This window comes from Centroberyx gerrardi, chromosome 19 (assembly GCF_048128805.1).
Source record: "Centroberyx gerrardi isolate f3 chromosome 19, fCenGer3.hap1.cur.20231027, whole genome shotgun sequence".
Taxonomy (NCBI): Eukaryota; Metazoa; Chordata; class Actinopteri; order Beryciformes; family Berycidae; genus Centroberyx; species Centroberyx gerrardi.
This window is the reverse complement of record NC_136015.1, coordinates 25,362,674-25,382,440: the sequence shown is the minus strand read 5'-3', so window position 1 is coordinate 25,382,440 and position 19,767 is coordinate 25,362,674. Positions and strand designations below refer to the sequence as shown.

Below are 19,767 nucleotides of genomic sequence, written 5' to 3'. Positions count from 1 at the left end.
TAATTTTGAATCATTACCCAACAGTGCACCTAAGCCTTTTAAGGGACTGATAATCTGTGTGTTTGATTATTGATTATTACTATTATTGTTAGCAGTAGTAGTAGTTTTAGTAGGATAACTATTTTACCATTTTGCATAATGTTTGTCTCTCTAAAAAGCCAGAATTCATACTTTGTGCTGTTCACTGAATCTGCAGCTGAACCTGAGCTCAGCCTGCGGTAATGGGAAACGCAATGGAAGACAAATCGAATTAACTCCAAATAGACAGACAGAGAGACAGACAGTCAGACTGATGTGTTGTAATGGAGTGAGTCCCTGCAGCCTGTCATTACAGCATTAGGTCACCGCCTGCAGCAGAGAGGCAGGACGAGTGAAACCACACGAGAAACTCTGTAGAAACACAGTCTGAAGTCTACAGTGAGAACTGAATACTAATACCAACACTGACACTGATAGTGAGGCAGCAGGGAGGACTAGTGGAGTGACCATCAGGTGATGACATCACAGGTTTGAGGCTTTCATCAGCTAAAACGGCTAAAATGTAACTGCTGTATTTATAACAACTATAACAAGCAGCTAGAAGCAGAGAGCAGTTGAGTCAGCTTGTTGTGGTGTGGCTGTAGATCCATTCAGTAACGTTCTCAGTAAAAGTGAATAGTGTGATAAGGTGGATTTGGTTACTGTGACACAGTAAACTGTCTTGTCTTTAGCCCTAGTCTCTACTCCAAAACACTCTGAGTTGTAGCTTGAGAAGAGTCAGCTCAGTTAACCTGAACAAACTGTTAGCTAGCTAACTAGCCGGCAAACACACTGATGTTAATGTGAACATGCTAACGCTAGCCGCTACTAGATACGTTAGCTAGTGTGCTAATCAGATGTGTTAACAACAAGACAGTGATGTTAGCTGACCAGATGCTATGGTTAGCTAGCTAACAAGCTGACATTATCTAAGCACTAAATCAATCAGATGGATCAGTGATGAAATGATCAGTTCAGTCAGAAACAGACAGAAATTAACCGTCTGTTCAGTTCTGTTGAGACGACAGAAACACAGTCAGCTGTTCAGAGCTGAGGACCTCCAAGATGGCCGCCAGAAGATGCGGTGCTGCATCACCTGAAAGCCCTCAGTCTTTCTCCTGTTGTCCTTGTACCTTGGGTGTGTGTACGATCTGTTGTTTCCAAGGTGTCAATATGTCTCTGCACAAACACACACACACACACACACACTTACCTTGGACGGGACCCGTGCGGTCAGTAGAAAGGCTCTATGTGACGCCAAGGCCTGAGGAGGACAGAGACAGAGACAGAGGTTATCCATCTGCATAAAAAAAAAAATGTTGACCTGCTGTTTGTCAGAAAATGACAAAAAAAAGATAATAACTTTCAGAGTGACAGGGTTCCTTTTTTAAGAGTGGCATTTAATTTGCTGATCATTTCAAATTCCAAAACTATAAACAGGGTGGAGGAAGGGTGCTGCTATATACTGCATCATCAAAAGCAAAATGCTGCACTTGTGATTTTTAGCACATTTTAACCGAGTAATCGACTCATCCTCAGCCTAAGATGGTAAAAGGAAACTAGACCGCTTTTGTCTATTTCAGCTCGATTCACAGAAAAGCTGGCGGAGGTCTCGACCTTGGGTTTTTTTTTTTTCAGTGAGTGGGATAATAATATATAATATCTATCACCACTTGTTGAATCTTTGTCATGGCAGAGAGAGAGTGCACATTACGGCGTCTCGCTGAGCCGCTGTCAGTGTATTTCTAAAGCTCTGACAAAATTAGCCGTGGTGGAAAGAGTAGCAGAGCGTCCTACTGAAGTAGAAGTACTGTTACTTTGCTGAAATTTTACTTAAGTAGAAGTACTGGTGTAAAAATCTACTGAAGTAAAAGTAAAAAGTGTCTGATTTAGAAAAGAGAGCGTTGTTTGCTGTGATCTTTTCCATGTGATTCTAACAGGAGAGAGGTCAGAGTTCAAACTAGATTCTTTTCACTGGAAACATTAGAAATGAGAAAATAAAGTGCAGAAACAAAGTAAAGTCAGATTCCTCTTCTCACTGTGAATGGATCCACAGTTTGTCAGTTCACGTTGATCCAGTTTCTGTTGCTGATGGAGAGACACAATCTGTTCTGTGATGGATGGATTTAAAATGGACTGAAGGACAAAACTGCAGGAAAAACGTACTTGAGTCAAAGTTAAATTACTGACTTTATATTAGTAACTTATTTTGATCACTAGTGTGCTTTGCCATGACTTGTAGATCAATATGTTTGCTGATTTCTGTTTTGAATTATTGTAAAGAGTGAGTGAGAGAGAGAGAGAGAGAGAGAGAGAGAGAGAGAGATAGGAAAAGACACAGAGAGAGAGAGAGAGAGAGAGACAGAGAGAGAGAGACAGCTGTGGTATGTGTGTGAGAGAGAGAGAGAGAGGGAGGGAGAGGGAGAGAGAGAGAGACAGCAAGAAAGACAGCAAGACAGAGAGAGAGAGAGAGAGAGAGACAGAGACAGAGAGAGAGAGACAGAGAGAGAGAGACAGAAAGAGAGAGAGAGAGACAGAGAGAGAGAGAGAGAGACAGCTGTGGTATGTGAGAGGAGAGAGAGGTCACTCTAGGTCACACAGCAGCAGCATCACTGCCTAAAGTCAGGAACTGACCAATGGGACGTCGCGTCCTCCCTGACTGACGGGAGTTCTCGACCAATGGGATAAGAGACCTGCTGCCTGAGGGGGCGGATCAGGGCCGGGGGCTGAAAGGAGCCGACGGCCTGACAGTCTGGACAAGCTGCTTTTGGTTTATCATGTTCTGGAAACGTCCCGGTTCAGGTGTTTGGGAGGATGATTTGTGTGAGTGAGTCCACATACGCAGACTGAGAGGAAAAGAGAGACAGACTGACAGACAAAAACAGCTCATCTTGAAATGTTTTTCATCTTTGGAAAGCCAACGCCGCTGTCGCCTTCCTCTGAGCGATTCATCTGTTTCTTTTTCTTTGTATTTTCTGTTGATGCAGTTTGAGTTTCTCTTGTCTTTGTCTGTTCAGTCATGGTGGCTATCACTGCTCATGCTAACTACCCAGTTCTTCTTCTTCTGTTGATTCCAAACAAACCGGAAACGTAAAACGCATCACTTCCTGTGCAGCAGAGGATTTTTCCCAGGAAAGAGCTACCAGACACCGGCTGTTTAGAAGATTTCATCAACTGAATATAGGATGGATCGCTGCTGAGTTACGGCAAAATGGACATTTATGAAAATGTCACAGATCATTACTTTAACAAGTTGTTAGGGTTCAGGACAGAGCATTTGTTAACTGTATATTCTGTTTCAAACTGATATTCCCATGACCCGGTCAGCACGGTGTTGTGGTTTTCAGGAACCACATTCAGCCTGGGAAACAGGAAGTGAGACTCTTCACTCTGCAGCCGGACGCTGTGAAACTTCATCACAGTGTGGTGAAGGTCAATTTGTACAAATCAACTCTGTTCTTTACTGAGCGATATATAATTACAGTAATAAAACGTAAAAGTTGTATTATTGTGAAAATGTAATGTGAAATGTAAATGTTTACACCTTAGATGCGATTTTAATCTCTAATGAATAATCCTATTCATATGGTAATGAGTTTTGATGACGTCACACAATGGAAGTTTACATAGACTGCTGCGATACAGTGAAGTATACAGCAATAAACTGTAAAAATATATGGCGAAATCTTGTTATGATAGTAAGACAACACATATGCTGACATTTTACAATAAAACAAAATGTATTGTGCTTCTGTGTATGCAAAATGCTATACACTGTGTTTGCTAACGGTTCAGCGGCTAACATTAGTTAGCAAGCTAACTACCCAAATGTTACTGTGTTCTCCATAGAAGAGATGAAGAAGAGATGAAGAAGAGATGAAGGCAGCTGGTCGACGAGGAGCCAGAGAGCCGAGATCACATTCAAATAAACTGAGAATTAATGAATTAGGTCTATATGTCATCGACATGAATGGGACTGTACTTGTTTTTCTTTAAACAAGAATCAAACAAAAACAAAACAAAACAATCAACAAAACGAAAATCTGCCTGACACATTATTTTGACACAAATAGAGCGATTTGCCTTACTTTAAGAAATTGTAACTGGTGTTTCTAATGGAATGTAGTGTGTGTACGCCCCAGTGTGTGTGTGTGTGTGAGTGTGTGTGTGTGTGTGTGTGTGTGTGTCCCAACGCCCTGTGGCTGTAGCTGAGTGGGTTGCTCAGTCAAGTCCTGACAGGAGCTGCAGTCACATTCTGCAGCTCGGTGGTATGTGGACTCAGGTTAACAAAAAAAAAAGAGAAAAGTGTGTTGAATTTGTCTGCCGGGGCGGAGGGGAGAGGGGTGGAGCAGCGGACAGACAGACCGTCCTGTCACCTGAGGGTCCCAGGTTCAAACCCGGACCTGTCTCTGTGTCCTGTGGAGGTTTTTACCCTCACACACACTCACACACACTCTCACACACACACACACAGAGAGAGCTGCAGTTACATGAAACCAGATATCCCACCGCAGCAACACCCACACCTCTCTCTCTCTCTCTCTCTCTCTTTCTCTTTCATTCTCTCTGTGTGTCTCTCGCCCTCTTATTGTTCTGCCTCTAACACAGTTACTCAGCAGTGAGTCCGGTGTCTTTTAACAGCTGAGTTAGAGAGACTGTGTTGCAGAGTAAAGCAACTGTCTGATTTATAGAGCTGAAACGGTTAGTCGATTAATAGATTCGTCGATCGACAGAAAATGAATCGATTATAATTTTGGTAATGAATTAATCAATTTTAATTATCATTTTCAAGTAAAAATACCAAACATTTGCTGGTTCCAGCTTCATTTGCTGCTTTTCTCCATTTCATATCATTATAAAAATAATACTTTGGGTTCTTTTTTGGCTGCTGGTCAGACTAAGGATGTAACTGAGGATTTGAACAATCACTTTGGGCTCTGGTAACTTGTAATGAGCATTTGTCTTTATTTATTTTTTACATTTTATAGACTACATGATTAACCAAAAAATAGTCAATAGATTAGTTGATAATGAAAATAATCGTTAGTTGCAGCCTTAGTGATTTTATTCCTGTGCGAACATGCTGTGTCTGTCATTTGTGAAGTAAAAAAACCCACAGAGTCTCCTGATAATAATAATAATCCCATGTGAATCGAACTCTCTGTAATTTCACCCATGATTTGTTTTTGGTGTAATTTCTTTGTCTTCTTCTTCTTCTTCATGTGTGCATTTCTGGGTGTGTTTTGTTGTTTTGTGTCCTTGCTCTTATGCTAGTGCTCTTTCTTCCTACATGTATAATCCACAGGTGAATGCAACAAGTTCACGCCCGTTTTCTGGGCGTTTTCTCAAAAGGCATTCTGGGAAATATAGGAAATCACTAGTAGAAGCAGACGAGGCAGGTTGAGGAAAAGTGGGTAAACCAGTGGTGACACTTCATCACCACTGAACATCACAAATTGATGATCACTAACAGCGTAAGCGTATCTGAGGGTGGATTTTTCTTTAATTATGCAGAAAAAGCTGTCAGGATGAATTCATGTCATAATTAATTCAGAATTTTTGTCCAAACTGTGTTCCTGAATTGAAACAGCTGTCTCTTACCAGCACTCTGTTCTCCACCTTGTCACCTTTGACCTCCAGCTGGACCTTGCGCTTCAGGCTCAGCTTCACCCTGCGGCCCACCGCCTCCCGCACGCTCTCTGAAGGGGGGGGGTAAAGACAATTAACATTAGTGCATCTGGATATATCAAATTACTTCAATTGGTACAGCAGTTTCAGCCAGGAAAGCACGACTAGCTTAACTTTTCATGTCAAGGACCCCCAAGCAGATACACATTAGGCCACCGATGATTATTTGATGACATTTTGTCCCAGTAATGCCCCACATGAGAAGGACATGATGAATGGTGAAACAGCAGGTAGCATGCTGGTGCTATCAGTCTTCACCATCCGTCTGCAAAGTGGCATCACAAGATAAAACAAGATAAGTATTATCTTGTTTTCCCCGTCCGTCGCGTCGTGGGTCTGCGATCCAGTATCTGGTCAGCCACAGTCAACAAACCCCATCCAGAGGAGGAGGGGAGGAGGGGCACTATTCAAATCATAGTGCAGGCTACACCTTCAGTGCATATGATGGAGAAAGGATGTTAACAAGCCTGTTAACTCTATCTCCGGTGCACAATTTGTTCAAATGAAGGCCAAACTGAGGTTCAGGTGATAGCGAAATCGAACGCTCATTTCGATCGATTTTCGATTTAGAATCGAAATCGTGACACTCCTAATTAACATCAGTGTGTTTGCCGGCTAGTTAGCTAGCTAACAGTTTGTTCAGGTTAACTGAGCTGACTCTTCTCAAGCTACAACTCAGAGTGTTTTGGAGTAGAGACTAGGGCTAAAGACAAGACAGTTTACTGTGTCACAGTAACCAAATCCACCTTATCACACTATTCACTTTTACTGAGAACGTTACTGAATGGATCTACAGCCACACCACAACAAGCTGACTCAGGTAGGCCTATCTCTCTGTTTCTTGCCTGTTTTATATAGCCTACTGTATATTATAACTCTCCACTGGACCTCCATGATGGAGCCAGACGTGGTTTCTGGGAGATTTGTGACACAACTGCAAAGCCTCTATAGTCTACTGTCTAAATGTAGCATGATATGTATAGTCTACTGTCCATAGTGTGTCTTGTATGTCCCGTATGTATGTGAGGTCCTGCTGTCTTTGTCTGAAATAATAACAGTAATAATATGACGCCAAAACATTAAACATAATGTGTTTCTGTCTAAATAGAGTTGGATCTTCCTGCATATTTGGCTCCATCTTCACTCTGGGAGAGAGTTCAGGTCAGAAGTACGATGCAGATTATTTTAGCCTGGCCGGCTTAACTCCTACAGCCTTTTTTACTTTTAGACTTGGCAGGCAACAGAGCGACGGTGGGAAAAACCAGGGACAGATGGGGAGAGTGAAGGAGAAATAAAAGTAATAAAGAATGAGAGAAAGAGAGACAGAGGGAGAAAGAGACAGCAAGAGAGATAATGAGAAATTGAGGAAGAGATTAAGAGAGAGAGAGATTGTGAGACTGTGTGAGAGAGAGAGGAGAGAGAAAGTCAATGAGAACGAAAAAGAAAGCGATAAAATGAGAAAGAAAGGGAGGCAGCAGGATAAAGAAGGAGGTAAAGTGAGGTTGAGATGAGAGAGAGGTAGTCAGAGAAAGAAAGAGGGTAAGTATGTGTGCATGTGAAAGAGTATCTGTGTGTATGTGTGTGACAGAGAGACAGAGAGAGAGAGAGAGAGAGAGAGAGAGGAGGCCAGCCTTGATGACATCATGCTGTCCTCGGACACATGATGAGGTCATGAAGCGGATCAAAACATTACAGCACAGAGCAGCATGCAGCAGACTGATCAGAAACACATGGCCGTCTCTCTGAGTCCAACACAGTCAGAGACGAGGGTTTTCCTGCCTGCTGGATACTTAAAGTAATAAACTGTGACATTTTCATATAAATAAACGTCTCTTCTGCTACTTTAGCACAGACTGAACTCACCAGTGACCCAGCCTATATCCAGTGCCACCTACAGAAAGTCAACCACAGCAATGAGCGCCGAGCAACAAAGATGGAAACAAAATAAAGAAACGAGAATCATGCGGATTGCTACGTTAATATTTTTCCTGTCCTCTAAGTACTAAATAAGCGATAAATATGAATAAAGCGTGCTCCAGACCGGAAGATCGCTGGTTAGAAACCTCAGATTTCGCTTGGCTGGGAAAGTGAACGCACTTTGTCACATTCGTTTCCACATGAAGCATCAACCACCTCAAAGACACGCCCCCTTCCTGACCAGCCTCACCCCATCCTGGTGACACCCACTCAGCAGAGGTAGGGACTCGAGTCACATGACTTGACTTGGGTTCTGGTGACTTGGGACTCGACTCTGACTTGTACTTTGATGACTTGAAAAGGTTTCTAAAGTCTTGACTTGAGATCTTGTGTTTGTGTAAATGACTTAGATTGAAAGTGATGAGATTTGTTCCAGCAGACGACTGAATTTAAATTCTGTTTTCTGAATTTGTATGGAATGATTGAATTTATTGAAGTTGAAACTGATTATAGAAATCAAACTCATGATGCTCTTACCAAGTTTTTATCCTATTAAAACCATATTGCATTGAAAAGTCCTAGATATTTAGTTTTCTTTAAGATATTAAATTGATACTGGACTCTTGATTTGTTCTGACTTGACTTGCTGTTCTACATTTAGACTTGAGACTTGACATTAATGACTTGGACTTGACTTGGACTTGACTTGGCAATCTGCATTTAGACTTGGGATTTGACTTGAGACTTGAGCCTCAAGACTTGAGACTGACTTGGGACTCGAGCAGAGTGGAAAACCCTATTCTCATGCATTTCAAATGTTGCTGATTTGTAGCGTCGGGTCAGTCACATTGACCCGGCCACAGTCGGGGTATTTTGGCAACAAAAAGCTCCATTCATCGGCCAGTCTAGGCAACCCACTGGTATACAGTATGACATGGGATCAGGACATCATGACAGCGCAGGCCAGACTGAGGCACATGAGGCAGTGAGTCAGCCTCACCGCAGCATATTGGTTTTCCTCATGAATCGTGGAGTCAGTAGAAAAAAAAGGAACAGGCTTTTATTTGAATTCAGCAGCAGTCCACTTTAGCAAACAAGGATCTTTCTTTTGTTTTTGAGGAGGATTTTCGAGCGTTTCCATCGCCGTGTTTCACAGTGTATTTCACCCGACTGTCGTTACCTGAAGTTCATCCGTCAGTGTTTCTAAAATACAGAGGATCCAGTCTGTTAAAGTGTTACCATTCAGTCAAACACAGACTTAAAGGGAAATGCCACCCATTTTAAGAATTCATATGTGTTCTTCGTCTGCTTCAGGACTCTTCAGTCAATACTTGTGACCCTGCATCACTCTTTCCCAAAGCTAGAAACTGGAGAACGTTGAATGTGTAACGTCACTGGGATGTAAAATCTGTCAAATCTGCTCCATTGACAATGAATGGGACACTGACTTTCTTGACCCGTAAGATTTTTATGAGAGTTCTCGCACCCAAATGAGGTTTAAATTCTGGTTCATACCCGTTAGCAATGCTGGAATATGAACTTCATTTTGGTGTGACGACTCAACTTAACGTCTTATGGCTCCACAAAGTCAGAGCCCCATTCATTGTCAGTGGAGAAGCTGCTGATTTTACATCCTGGTGATGTTTTACAAATTCAAGGGTCGGTTGTCAGAACTCATGTTAGGTTGACCCACAGAAATAGAATGGATAGAACGGCCACTTTCTGATGGGTCGAGGTCATTTCTTTTGGTTCACTTCAAGATGGCTGCCATAGAATTTAGTTATGTTTCAGCTGCGTTCAGAATGGTTCAATCGTTCACTCACTCACTATTCCCTATGGAGGGATTGTCAGGTAGTGAACTATATGGGCAACGATCGAACAAAGTTTCAGACACTACATTAAAAATCTTTGCTTTGAAACAATGTGCCGGATGTTGGTGTGATGCAGCCGGACGCAGCCAGCATCTCATAAACAAACCGAGCATCATGACAGCAGGTTGAAATGTACTCAGTTCGTATCGAGTTTATGAAGTTTTGAACATTAAATTACAAATAAATTGTTGAAATTCTAACCATGTGCACGTGTGGTTCTGTCAGCTAAGGTGCCGTCTGCTAATGGTCACAAGATGTTTTGCTTTGGAAAACAATAAGCTCATGAGCTAATGTTAGCGTTAACATCTGTCAACGAAATTGCCGCCTTCTGCCATCTTGACAACTCTTCTTCTTCTTCTTCTTCAGTGACGATCACGATTGCATTGCGGTATGCAGGAGAAACTGTAGGGTACATTGTCTGTTCACTACAGTTTGCAGTGCGTTGTGGGTATTTTACAGTGAACCAAATTAACCGTCGGACACTAGAGCGAAGGAAATGAGCGTCGGCAGGACAGAACTGTGCATGAGGTTCAGGAAGTTCCGGTGTTCAGCATGGCTGCCATCAGAGTGTTCAGTTAAATGATGCCATCGCCATAGTAACACACCGAGCCGAAGCTGATATCCATGACAACATTATCAAACATTCCATGGTGGCAGCCACCTTGAGGTGAACCGGTCAAATGGCGATTCTAGAGTGCTGATTTGATTAGGTATGGCTGTTCTATTCATTCCAGTTCTGTGGGTTGAACCATAATCCAAAGTACCAAGACAGCACAGATCTTCAGAGTCAGGGGTGCCATGCTGAACTAAAGTAAAAACCAAAAAGGAAAAGACTTCATTCCTCTGCCAGAATGACACTGACATACTGATCCTAACTTTTTCCTTTTCCTTTTCCTTTCCACACACACACATCTGAGAACTGAGAAGTCTCGGTCTGAGTCGATAGTATCTCACAATCCAAAGGAATTTCACAAGACACACCCCTTCCCAAAGCTTTCTCTCCCCCACTTCAGATAAGGAAGTGGCTGAAAAAAACAGAAACACACTCTCAGGTAGCCAGCCTAAGCCTCAGGGCATGTAAATACGAATTAGGTCCCAAATGAACTACAACAACAACAAATAACTAGCAGAATGAAACATTGTAGCAGTTTGCCTTATAGATATTGACAGTTCGACCAATAAATACATAATACCATCAGGAAAAATCACTATAATATTCCTATAAGAGCTTATAGTGTGTCTCTGGTGTTCAATAGTGAATTTATAGTAAGATTACTCAGCTTTATGGTAGATATGGTATCACTAGAACATTACTGTAGGGACTTAAAGCGTTTCAATAGTGAGTTTATCTCCTATAGTATTCCTATAATATTCCTAAAGCGACTTACAGTGCGTCTATGGTACTGAATAGTAAGTTTATAGCGACTTTTTCGTGCTTTTTTCATCCCCTATGGTATCTCTATAATATTCCTATAGGCACTTGTAGTTTTTCTGTGATGTTTGTATGATATCCTTCTAAAATGTTAGGATTACAGTGGTAGGTTTTCGTTAGGGAAACAACACAAAGTGAAGTTTTCTTACCGAGCAGTTCTTTGGGAATATCCGTCTTATCCTCCGACATTTCGGCCAAAAAAACAATGTGGATTTCGATGGTGAGAAAAAGAGAAAGAGTTAGATCCGTAGGAAAAGGTGCAGTTATCCAGCGGTAAGGAGGTGTAGTCCAGTTTTCTGACTACCTGACTGTGTGTGCATCCATTCCCACATGCTGCACACACACTCTCACACACACTCTCACACACACGCGTTTCTTTCACATTACTGTTACATTACTGGGATCCAGTGACAGGAGGGAGAAATACTGAGATTATGGTGTTTTAAGAAAGATGTAGTCGCAAAGTGAAGGCAGTCAGTCGGAGTGTGTGTGTGTGTGTGTGTGTGTGTGTATATGTATGTGTGTGTGTGCCTTCACACACTTCAGTGATCCCTCCTTCCTTTACCAGGAAAAGTTTGGTTTGCTGCTAAAAGTGGGGGAATTGAGACACCTGGTGGCCGTGTGTGTGTGTGTGTGTGTGTGTGTGTGTGTGCGCGCGCGTTTCCGCGTGTGTGTGTGTGGTAGCTTTTATTCTTACTCTTTTATACTTGCAGTGTGACATTTTTATATTTTTATGTTTTTATATTACAAGTCATATCACAGGCTGCAGGTTGCTAGTGTTCAGTCATAAAGAAATTACACCAAAAATAATTTTGAATAATTCAATAATGTTTATTTTTCCTAAAATAAGCAGTGTAGTAAACTTTTTTTGCTCCAATGGTTACCTCTTACCCAATAAATAAATAAATAAAAATAAATACATAAATAAATTCAATATAGTAATCCTGTAATACATTTTATAAGGACACCACAGCACAACTATAAGATATATTAATATCCTATATGAATATTATAATAAAACTATAGGAGATTTTTTTTTTCACTATATAGTCACTATAAATTCACTATTGAGCACCACAGACACACTGTCACCCCCTGTAGGAATATTATAGGAATATTATTAGGATACCATAGGAGATGAAGGGAAAATATACCATGAAGTACAATAAGTCTCAATAAACTCACAAACATTATAATTCCCTATAGGAATCACATAGGAAGCTGTAATAAAAGGCAGACTTCCTCTGCTGGCAGGACCAGAAACTCCTACAGAACTGAAGCAGTAGCCTATAACACTAAATAACAGTAATATTAGCATGAAAATGTAAATTTACAGCAACTACAACAAGAACAGTTCCTTCCTTTCTGACCCCTCCTTGTTTTCTCTTCCCATTAACTGACCTCTCCTTTTTTTGCTCCTAGTGACTGTCCCCTCCTTGTTTTCTAACCCTATATATATATATATATATTTTTTTTTATTTAATCATTATTTAAGCAGGAAAGCCTCATTGAGATACAAGATCTCTTTTACAAGGAGCAACATGAGTTAACAAAACAAAACAGATCAGTTCAAGTCCATCAAGTCTGTCAGTCTCCATCACTTTATCTGATGCTGTCTTCTCTGCAGTGATGGATGTGTCCTGTGATTGTGTCCAATTAAGAAAAAAAAACAGTCCAGTCTTTACCTCCGCTGCACAACTCTCATACTGAGTCTGCAAACTGATGGAGGAGAAAATATGATTCAATTATTATTGTTGTTTTCTGTCAGGATTGTGGACTCATACACTCTTTTTCTCTCATACACTCTCTGCTCCAAAGTGGGAGGACAGGAGTTGGCATCAATTCTTAAACGACTCCATTTCCATTTTTCTTGTAGATGTTTTCTGATGTCCATGAAGATGAACAAGATTTGCTTTAACCCAACTGACAGAAACACATCTAATTCTCATTTTAGTTTTTGCAACAATTCAAACGTTTCCCTAAAATTAGCTTGACAGTTGGATGCAAACATACAACAGCCGTAGCTACTGCTTAACAAATGTAAAAATGTTTTCCATAACATTCTAAAAATGTGCTGGCAAAGAGTGACATGATACTCACCTCCACAGCCATACAGCTGGATTGGAAACTGCAATGGCTAAACTGGAAACACGGGCCCAGACCCCGCTGCTATCTCCAAGCTGATTCCAATCCCTTCATCAGAGTGAGACACGTGATTGGACGACTCAGTCAGCAACAGTTTAAAAGGACCACTGAGTTTGCAACATTCATCAAGCTTGGTTGGAAGAATAGTTTCTGGTTTTGTTGTGTGGCTACAAAAAAAAGGCACGAGCTGTACAGGCTGGTGGCTGACCTAAGCTAAAACAAAAATGGCTTTTGGCATTTGTGTGAGGTAATGTTGTTGTTTTTTTGTTGTTGTTTTTTGTATGGGGACAGTTTCAGGTAGTTAATTTTGCCAATTTGTGTAGTTTGCCTGTTTTTATAAGTTGCTTTCTTTTTTCAGGGTGCTCTTGCTCTCTCTGATAGCTTTTGGACAACATGTGCACGGTAAGCATGCTACATAATCCTGGTTACACTTAGCAAACTTGTCTACAAGACTAACGATTAATCCTTTTTCTCTTTATAGCTATCAGCTACAGAGGTCAAGGCTCTACTGGCATTAAACCTCACTTTAAGCCCACTGTGGATTTTGAGAGCAGCCACAAACCTTCTCTAGCCTCTACCAGTTATGAGCAACCAAGCTCTGCAGTGCCGGGAGCTTCTGTTGACGGTTATGAACCCAGTTATGCTCAGAGTGGTTCCTCTGGAAGTTACAAGCCTACCACTGCGGCCAGGTCTGGTCCCATTTCATCAAGTTATGGAATTGAGATGCATTCTAGTCGCCAATTTGAGCCCAAGCCCCAGCAGCAGCCGAGCTACGAGCCCAAGCCCCAGCAGCAGCCCAGCTACCAGCCCCAGCAGCAGCCCAGTTACCAGCCCAAGCCCCAGCAGCAGCCGAGCTACCAGCCCAAGCCCCAGCAGCAGCCGAGCTACCAGCCCAAGCCCCAGCAGCAGCCGAGCTACCAGCCCAAGCCCCAGCAGCAGCCGAGCTACCAGCCCAAGCCTGAAACCAACTATGGTGTTGTCCAAAGCAAAGCTGCCATGTGGGATTTAGGCTCTGGTGAGGGAGGTGCGGCTTTTGGATCTAATGTCAAGCCGCAGCCGAGCTACGAGCCCAAGCCCCAGCAGCAGCCGAGCTACGAGCCCAAGCCCCAGCCGCAGCCCAGCTACCAGCCCAAGCCCCAGCAGCAGCCGAGCTACCAGCCCAAGCCCCAGCAGCAGCCGAGCTACCAGCCCAAGCCCCAGCAGCAGCCGAGCTACCAGCCCAAGCCCCAGCAGCAGCCGAGCTACCAGCCCAAGCCCCAGCAGCAGCCGAGCTACCAGCCCAAGCCCCAGCAGCAGCCGAGCTACCAGCCCAAGCCCCAGCAGCAGCCGAGCTACCAGCCCAAGCCCCAGCAGCAGCCGAGCTACCAGCCCAAGCCCCAGCAGCAGCCGAGCTACCAGCCCAAGCCCCAGCAGCAGCCGAGCTACCAGCCCAAGCCCCAGCAGCAGCCGAGCTACCAGCCCAAGCCCCAGCAGCAGCCGAGCTACCAGCCCAAGCCCCAGCAGCAGCCGAGCTACCAGCCCAAGCCCCAGCAGCAGCCGAGCTACCAGCCCAAGCCCCAGCAGCAGCCGAGCTACCAGCCCAAGCCCCAGCAGCAGCCGAGCTACCAGCCCAAGCCCCAGCAGCAGCCCAGCTACCAGCCCAAGCCCCAGCAGCAGCCCAGCTACCAGCCCAAGCCCCAGCAGCAGCCCAGCTACCAGCCCAAGCCTGAAACCAACTATGGTGTTGTCCAAAGCAAAGCTGCCATGTGGGATTTAGGCTCTGGTGAGGGAGGTGTTGCTTTTGGATCTAATGTCAAGCCGCAGCCGAGCTACGAGCCCAAGCCCCAGCAGCCGAGGCCGAGCTACGAGCCCAAGCCCCAGCAGCCGCGGCCGAGCTACGAGCCCAAGCCCCAGCAGCCGCGGCCGAGCTACGAGCCCAAGCCCCAGCAGCCGCGGCCGAGCTACGAGCCCAAGCCCCAGCAGCAGCCGCGGCCGAGCTACGAGCCCAAGCCCCAGCAGCAGCCGAGGCCGAGCTACCAGCCCAAGCCCCAGCAGCAGCCGAGGCCGAGCTACGAGCCCAAGCCCCAGCAGCGGCCGAGCTACGAGCCCAAGCCCCAGCAGCGGCCGAGCTACGAGCCCAAGCCCCAGCAGCGGCCGAGCTACGAGCCCAAGCCCCAGCAGCGGCCGAGCTACGAGCCCAAGCCCCAGCAGCGGCCGAGCTACGAGCCCAAGCCCCAGCAGCGGCCGAGCTACGAGCCCAAGCCCCAGCAGCGGCCGAGCTACGAGCCCAAGCCCCAGCAGCGGCCGAGCTACGAGCCCAAGCCCCAGCAGCAGCCGAGGCCGAGCTACGAGCCCAAGCCCCAGCAGCAGCCGAGGCCGAGCTACCAGCCCAAGCCCCAGCAGCAGCCGAGGCCGAGCTACCAGCCCAAGCCGCAGGAGCAGCCGAGCTACGAGCCCAAGCCGCAGCGGCCGAGCTACGAGCCCAAGCCCCAGCGGCCGAGCTACGAGCCCAAGCCCCAGCAGCCGAGGCCGAGCTATCAGCCCAAGCCCCAGCAGCCAAGGCCGAGCTACCAGCCCAAGCCGCAGCAGCCCAGCTATCAGCCCAAGCCTGAAACCAACTATGGTGTTTACCAAAGCAAAGCTGGCATGTGGGATTTTCTCTCTGCTGAGCGAGGTGCTGCTTTTGGATCTAATGTCCAGCCCATTGACCAGCAGCCTAGCTACCAGCCCAAGTGGCAGCCACAGCAACCTGACTACCAAGCAGTTAAGCAGTAGCAGCCCAGCTACCAGCCCAAGCCGCAGCAGCCTGGCTACCAACAAGAATCTTACAGCCATGGGTCTGATTACTCCTCCAACCTCTCGCCGTGTGCTTGGTAGGTGTGAAAACACCAGTGATTGCCTTGTGGCTGTGACTAATTTGAGAGTGCCATCTTCTGTTCAGGTCTGGCTGTTTTGGATTTGGATACTATGGATACCCTGGCTATTGTCATCTATGATGCAGATGAAGACTGTGCAATGCCTGCAGATGTAGAATGGTAAGGGCAAGTTGTTGGCACATTTAAGCAGTTGGGTCTGTCTTGCCAACTTGATCAAGGTTGCTAGATGCAAATGTTACTGAACAGTAAGTGTGAGGCTGACTCGCCTCAAAGTCTTTGCATGCAGGAGTTGTTAAACCTTTTCTCTATTTTCAGGTTCCCTGGCCTGTTCCTAGATGTACAGCCTGTATGAGCCTCTTCACCTGGCATGGCAACAACTGTATCTGGAAATTTCATAAATGGCATGTAATTGACTGGCCTTTATAAAATAAATATGTTTTCTACTGACTACACATGTTCATTGGTCTTGATCACTAACGCATTTCAAGAATGTGAAATGCAATACTACATCTGCCCAAAGCAATGTCTTCTATTATGGTATTTGTGGCTCCAGCTTCTGTCTAAGGATGAGATTTTTATGGGTTTTTTTTTCTACATAACAGACAGTTTGGCTTCACTACCCCTCATATGTTCTGGCCTCCCTGAACCCACTCTATGCCTTCACCCTCATGAATTAAAGGGGAACTCCAGTTTAGAGTTGTAAACCAGTATCTAGTACGATGCAGTTGTTAAAGACAACGCTGGTCACATTGTTATCATCTGAGCCCCAATGTGCCTGTGCTGTATTTATCTGGCTAAACCTGACTCGGTGTATATCATTAAAATCTGACTCAGTTTGCCCTCCAGTGGTTAAAATGAGCAGCCGGTGTTCAGTTGGAGATGAAGCTGTGTACAAAGACAATTATCCTAAGATGTGTTATTTGGTAAAAGAATGATCCCAGCCTAGCGGTGCATGCACATGCCCAGAAGACGCCACCCTGTTCCTCTTCTCACCAAACCCAATCTCCCCTCCTCCTCCCTGCTCTTCACGCCCAGTGTCTTGGATTTTCTTAAATCACATAGTAGGCGGAGAGAAGCTCAAACTTTAATGTGCACCTTCAGAAAGCCCTCATTGGACAAGAGGGGTAGTCATTTCTGATGTTGGAAATGCAAACATTTGAACAAAGGACAAAACACTGTAGCTGCATAGCTGTAACATCAGACCAGATTCTGAAAATAAAAATACCTCTCCAAATGCTAACGCCACTCTCTGCCAGTTAAACCCAAAACTCTCACCGTGATATTTGCTTACACTTTGTTTAAATCGGAAGCCCCACCTTAGATAGCACTTCTCACCAATTGCTAACGTCCTCCATGGTTTCATCCCACCTCATTTCAAGCCTCATCTGAGGAAGAGTGGTTTTCGACCTGAAAGTAGTTCATGAAATGGATTAGAATAAGGTGCTAAATGTGCATGTTTTATTCTTCAGCATGTGGATTTACAAATCAGTCGGTCCTAACGATAATAAAAATCTTGTTTCTTGGCTGCTATGAGACCCGTTTCAGAATTTAGAAAATATAGGTAAAATGTTTTAGGTACAGGTTACCGTAAAAAAAACAGAATTTCATAAGGGAGAGAGGGCACTCTCTCCCTTATGCAAATTTTCTGCTCTCTAATCTCTTTCCGAAATGCTATATTTTTTTTATTTTATTTTATTTAACCTTTATTTAACCAGAAAAAGCCTGATTGAGATTAAAAATCTCTTTTTCAAGAGTGTCCTTGCCAAGACAGGCAGCAGTACAATTAATATATTACAGACAGATAACATGTAACAGAATACAGACAATAAAAGTTACAAATCGCACAAATGAACATATTAACAATAGCTAAGGAACTAGTGAACTAGTGAACTATATGGGCAACGACCGAACAAAGTTTCAGACACTACATTAAAAATCTTTGCTTCAAAAAAATGTGCCGGATATTGGTGTGATGCAGCCGGACGCAGCCAGCATCTCATAAACAAACCGAGCATCATGACAGCAGGTATGTAAATGTTTTGAACATTAACTTACAAATAAACTGAATTACAAATAAATTGTTGAAATTCTCACCATGTGATTCTAACCATGTAACTGTGTGGCGTTGTCAACTAAGCTGCTGTCTCCTAATGGTCACAAGATGTTTTGGTTTGGAAAACAATAAGCTGGTGAGCTAATGTTAGCGTTAACATTTGCAAACGAAATTGTCAGGAAGTTACAGTGTTCAGCATGACTGTCATCAGAGTGTTCAGTTAGATCAGGGGTTCTCAACCTATTTTGGATGAATTCCCCTCTACCTAATGCCCACACCTCTTGCTGCCCCCCATCAATGAGAAAGCAGTTGGAACCCCTGTATATTGATATTTATGATTAAAATTGTGTTTTTCACTGGCACCTATTCATAGCCATTGTAGCCCTGCCATTAAACACGGTTTAATATTTATTATAACTCGATCAAACAATAATGTAAATGTATTGTTAAATGTAAAATTAATCAAAGTTATGCTTTTGTATTGGTTGAACATACATTTATTTTCAAATTGAAACATATTAGGCTGCTTAATTGATCCAAGTTGGAACGTTGGCATGTCTCCTCTCACGCACTCTTGCTGCAAATTGACAGGAATATGCTATGATCGAAAGATTTAAACTCCTTTGATCATTTAAAAACTATTTCGCATGCAAAGGACAACGTAGGCCTACAGTAAATAGTTACCGTGTAGTCCAGGTTTCTGACTACCTGGAGACTGTGTGTGCATCCATTCCCACATGCTGCACACACACACACTCACACACACGCGTTTCCTTCACATTACTGTTACATTACTGGGATCCAGTGACAGGAGGGAGAAATACTGAGATTATGGTGTTTTAAGAAAGATGTAGTCGCAAAGTGAAGGCAGTCAGTCGGAGTGTGTGTGTGTGTGTGTCTTCACACACTTCATTGATCCCTTCTTCCTTTACCAGGAAAAGTTTGGTTTGCTGCTAAAAGTGGGGGAATTGAGACACCTGGTGGCCGTGTGTGTGTGTGTGTGTGTGTGTGTGTGTGTGCGCGCGCGCGTTTCCGCGTGTGTGTGTGTGGTAGCTTTTATTCTTACTCTTTTATACTTGCAGTGTGACATTTTTATATTTTTATGTGTTTATATTACAAGTCATATCACAGGCTGCAGGTTGCTAGTGTTCAGTCATAAAGAAATTACACCAAAAATAATTTTGAATAATTCAATAATGTTTATTTTTCCTAAAATAAGCAGTGTAGTAAACTTTTTTTGCTCCAATGGTTACCTCTTACCCAATAAATAAATAAATAAAAATAAATACATAAATAAATTCAATATAGTAATCCTGTAATACATTTTATAAGGACACCACAGCACAACTATAAGATATATTAATATCCTATATGAATATTATAATAAAACTATAGGAGATTTTTTTTTTCACTATATAGTCACTATAAATTCACTATTGAGCACCACAGACACACTGTCACCCCCTGTAGGAATATTATAGGAATATTATTAGGATACCATAGGAGATGAAGGGAAAATATACCATGAAGTACAATAAGGTCTCAATAAACTCACAAACATTATAATTCCCTATAGGAATCACATAGGAAGCTGTAATAAAAGGCAGACTTCCTCTGCTGGCAGGACCAGAAACTCCTACAGAACTGAAGCAGTAGCCTATAACACTAAATAACAGTAATATTAGCATGAAAATGTAAATTTACAGCAACTACAACAAGAACAGTTCCTTCCTTTCTGACCCCTCCTTGTTTTCTCTTCCCATTAACTGACCTCTCCTTTTTTTGCTC

The 19,767-nt window shown here is 43.5% G+C and overlaps 2 protein-coding genes across 2 annotated transcripts in view; one reads left to right on the top strand and one right to left on the bottom strand.

The window, feature by feature from the left end:
- Window positions 1–11,115, bottom strand: part of LOC139923014 (F-actin-uncapping protein LRRC16A-like) — a 43,961-nt gene extending 32,846 nt beyond the window's left edge. The window contains exons 1-3 of the mRNA XM_078290198.1: window positions 11,076–11,115; window positions 5,620–5,717; window positions 1,232–1,282 (exon numbers count right to left, since the gene is read on the bottom strand). Coding sequence (XP_078146324.1) covers window positions 1,232–1,282; window positions 5,620–5,717; window positions 11,076–11,115 — 189 coding nt within the window. The remainder of the gene's footprint in view (window positions 1–1,231; window positions 1,283–5,619; window positions 5,718–11,075) is intronic.
- rnf139 (ring finger protein 139) overlaps window positions 1–19,767 on the top strand; it is a 328,745-nt gene that overhangs the window by 175,277 nt on the left and 133,701 nt on the right. The window lies entirely within an intron of this gene.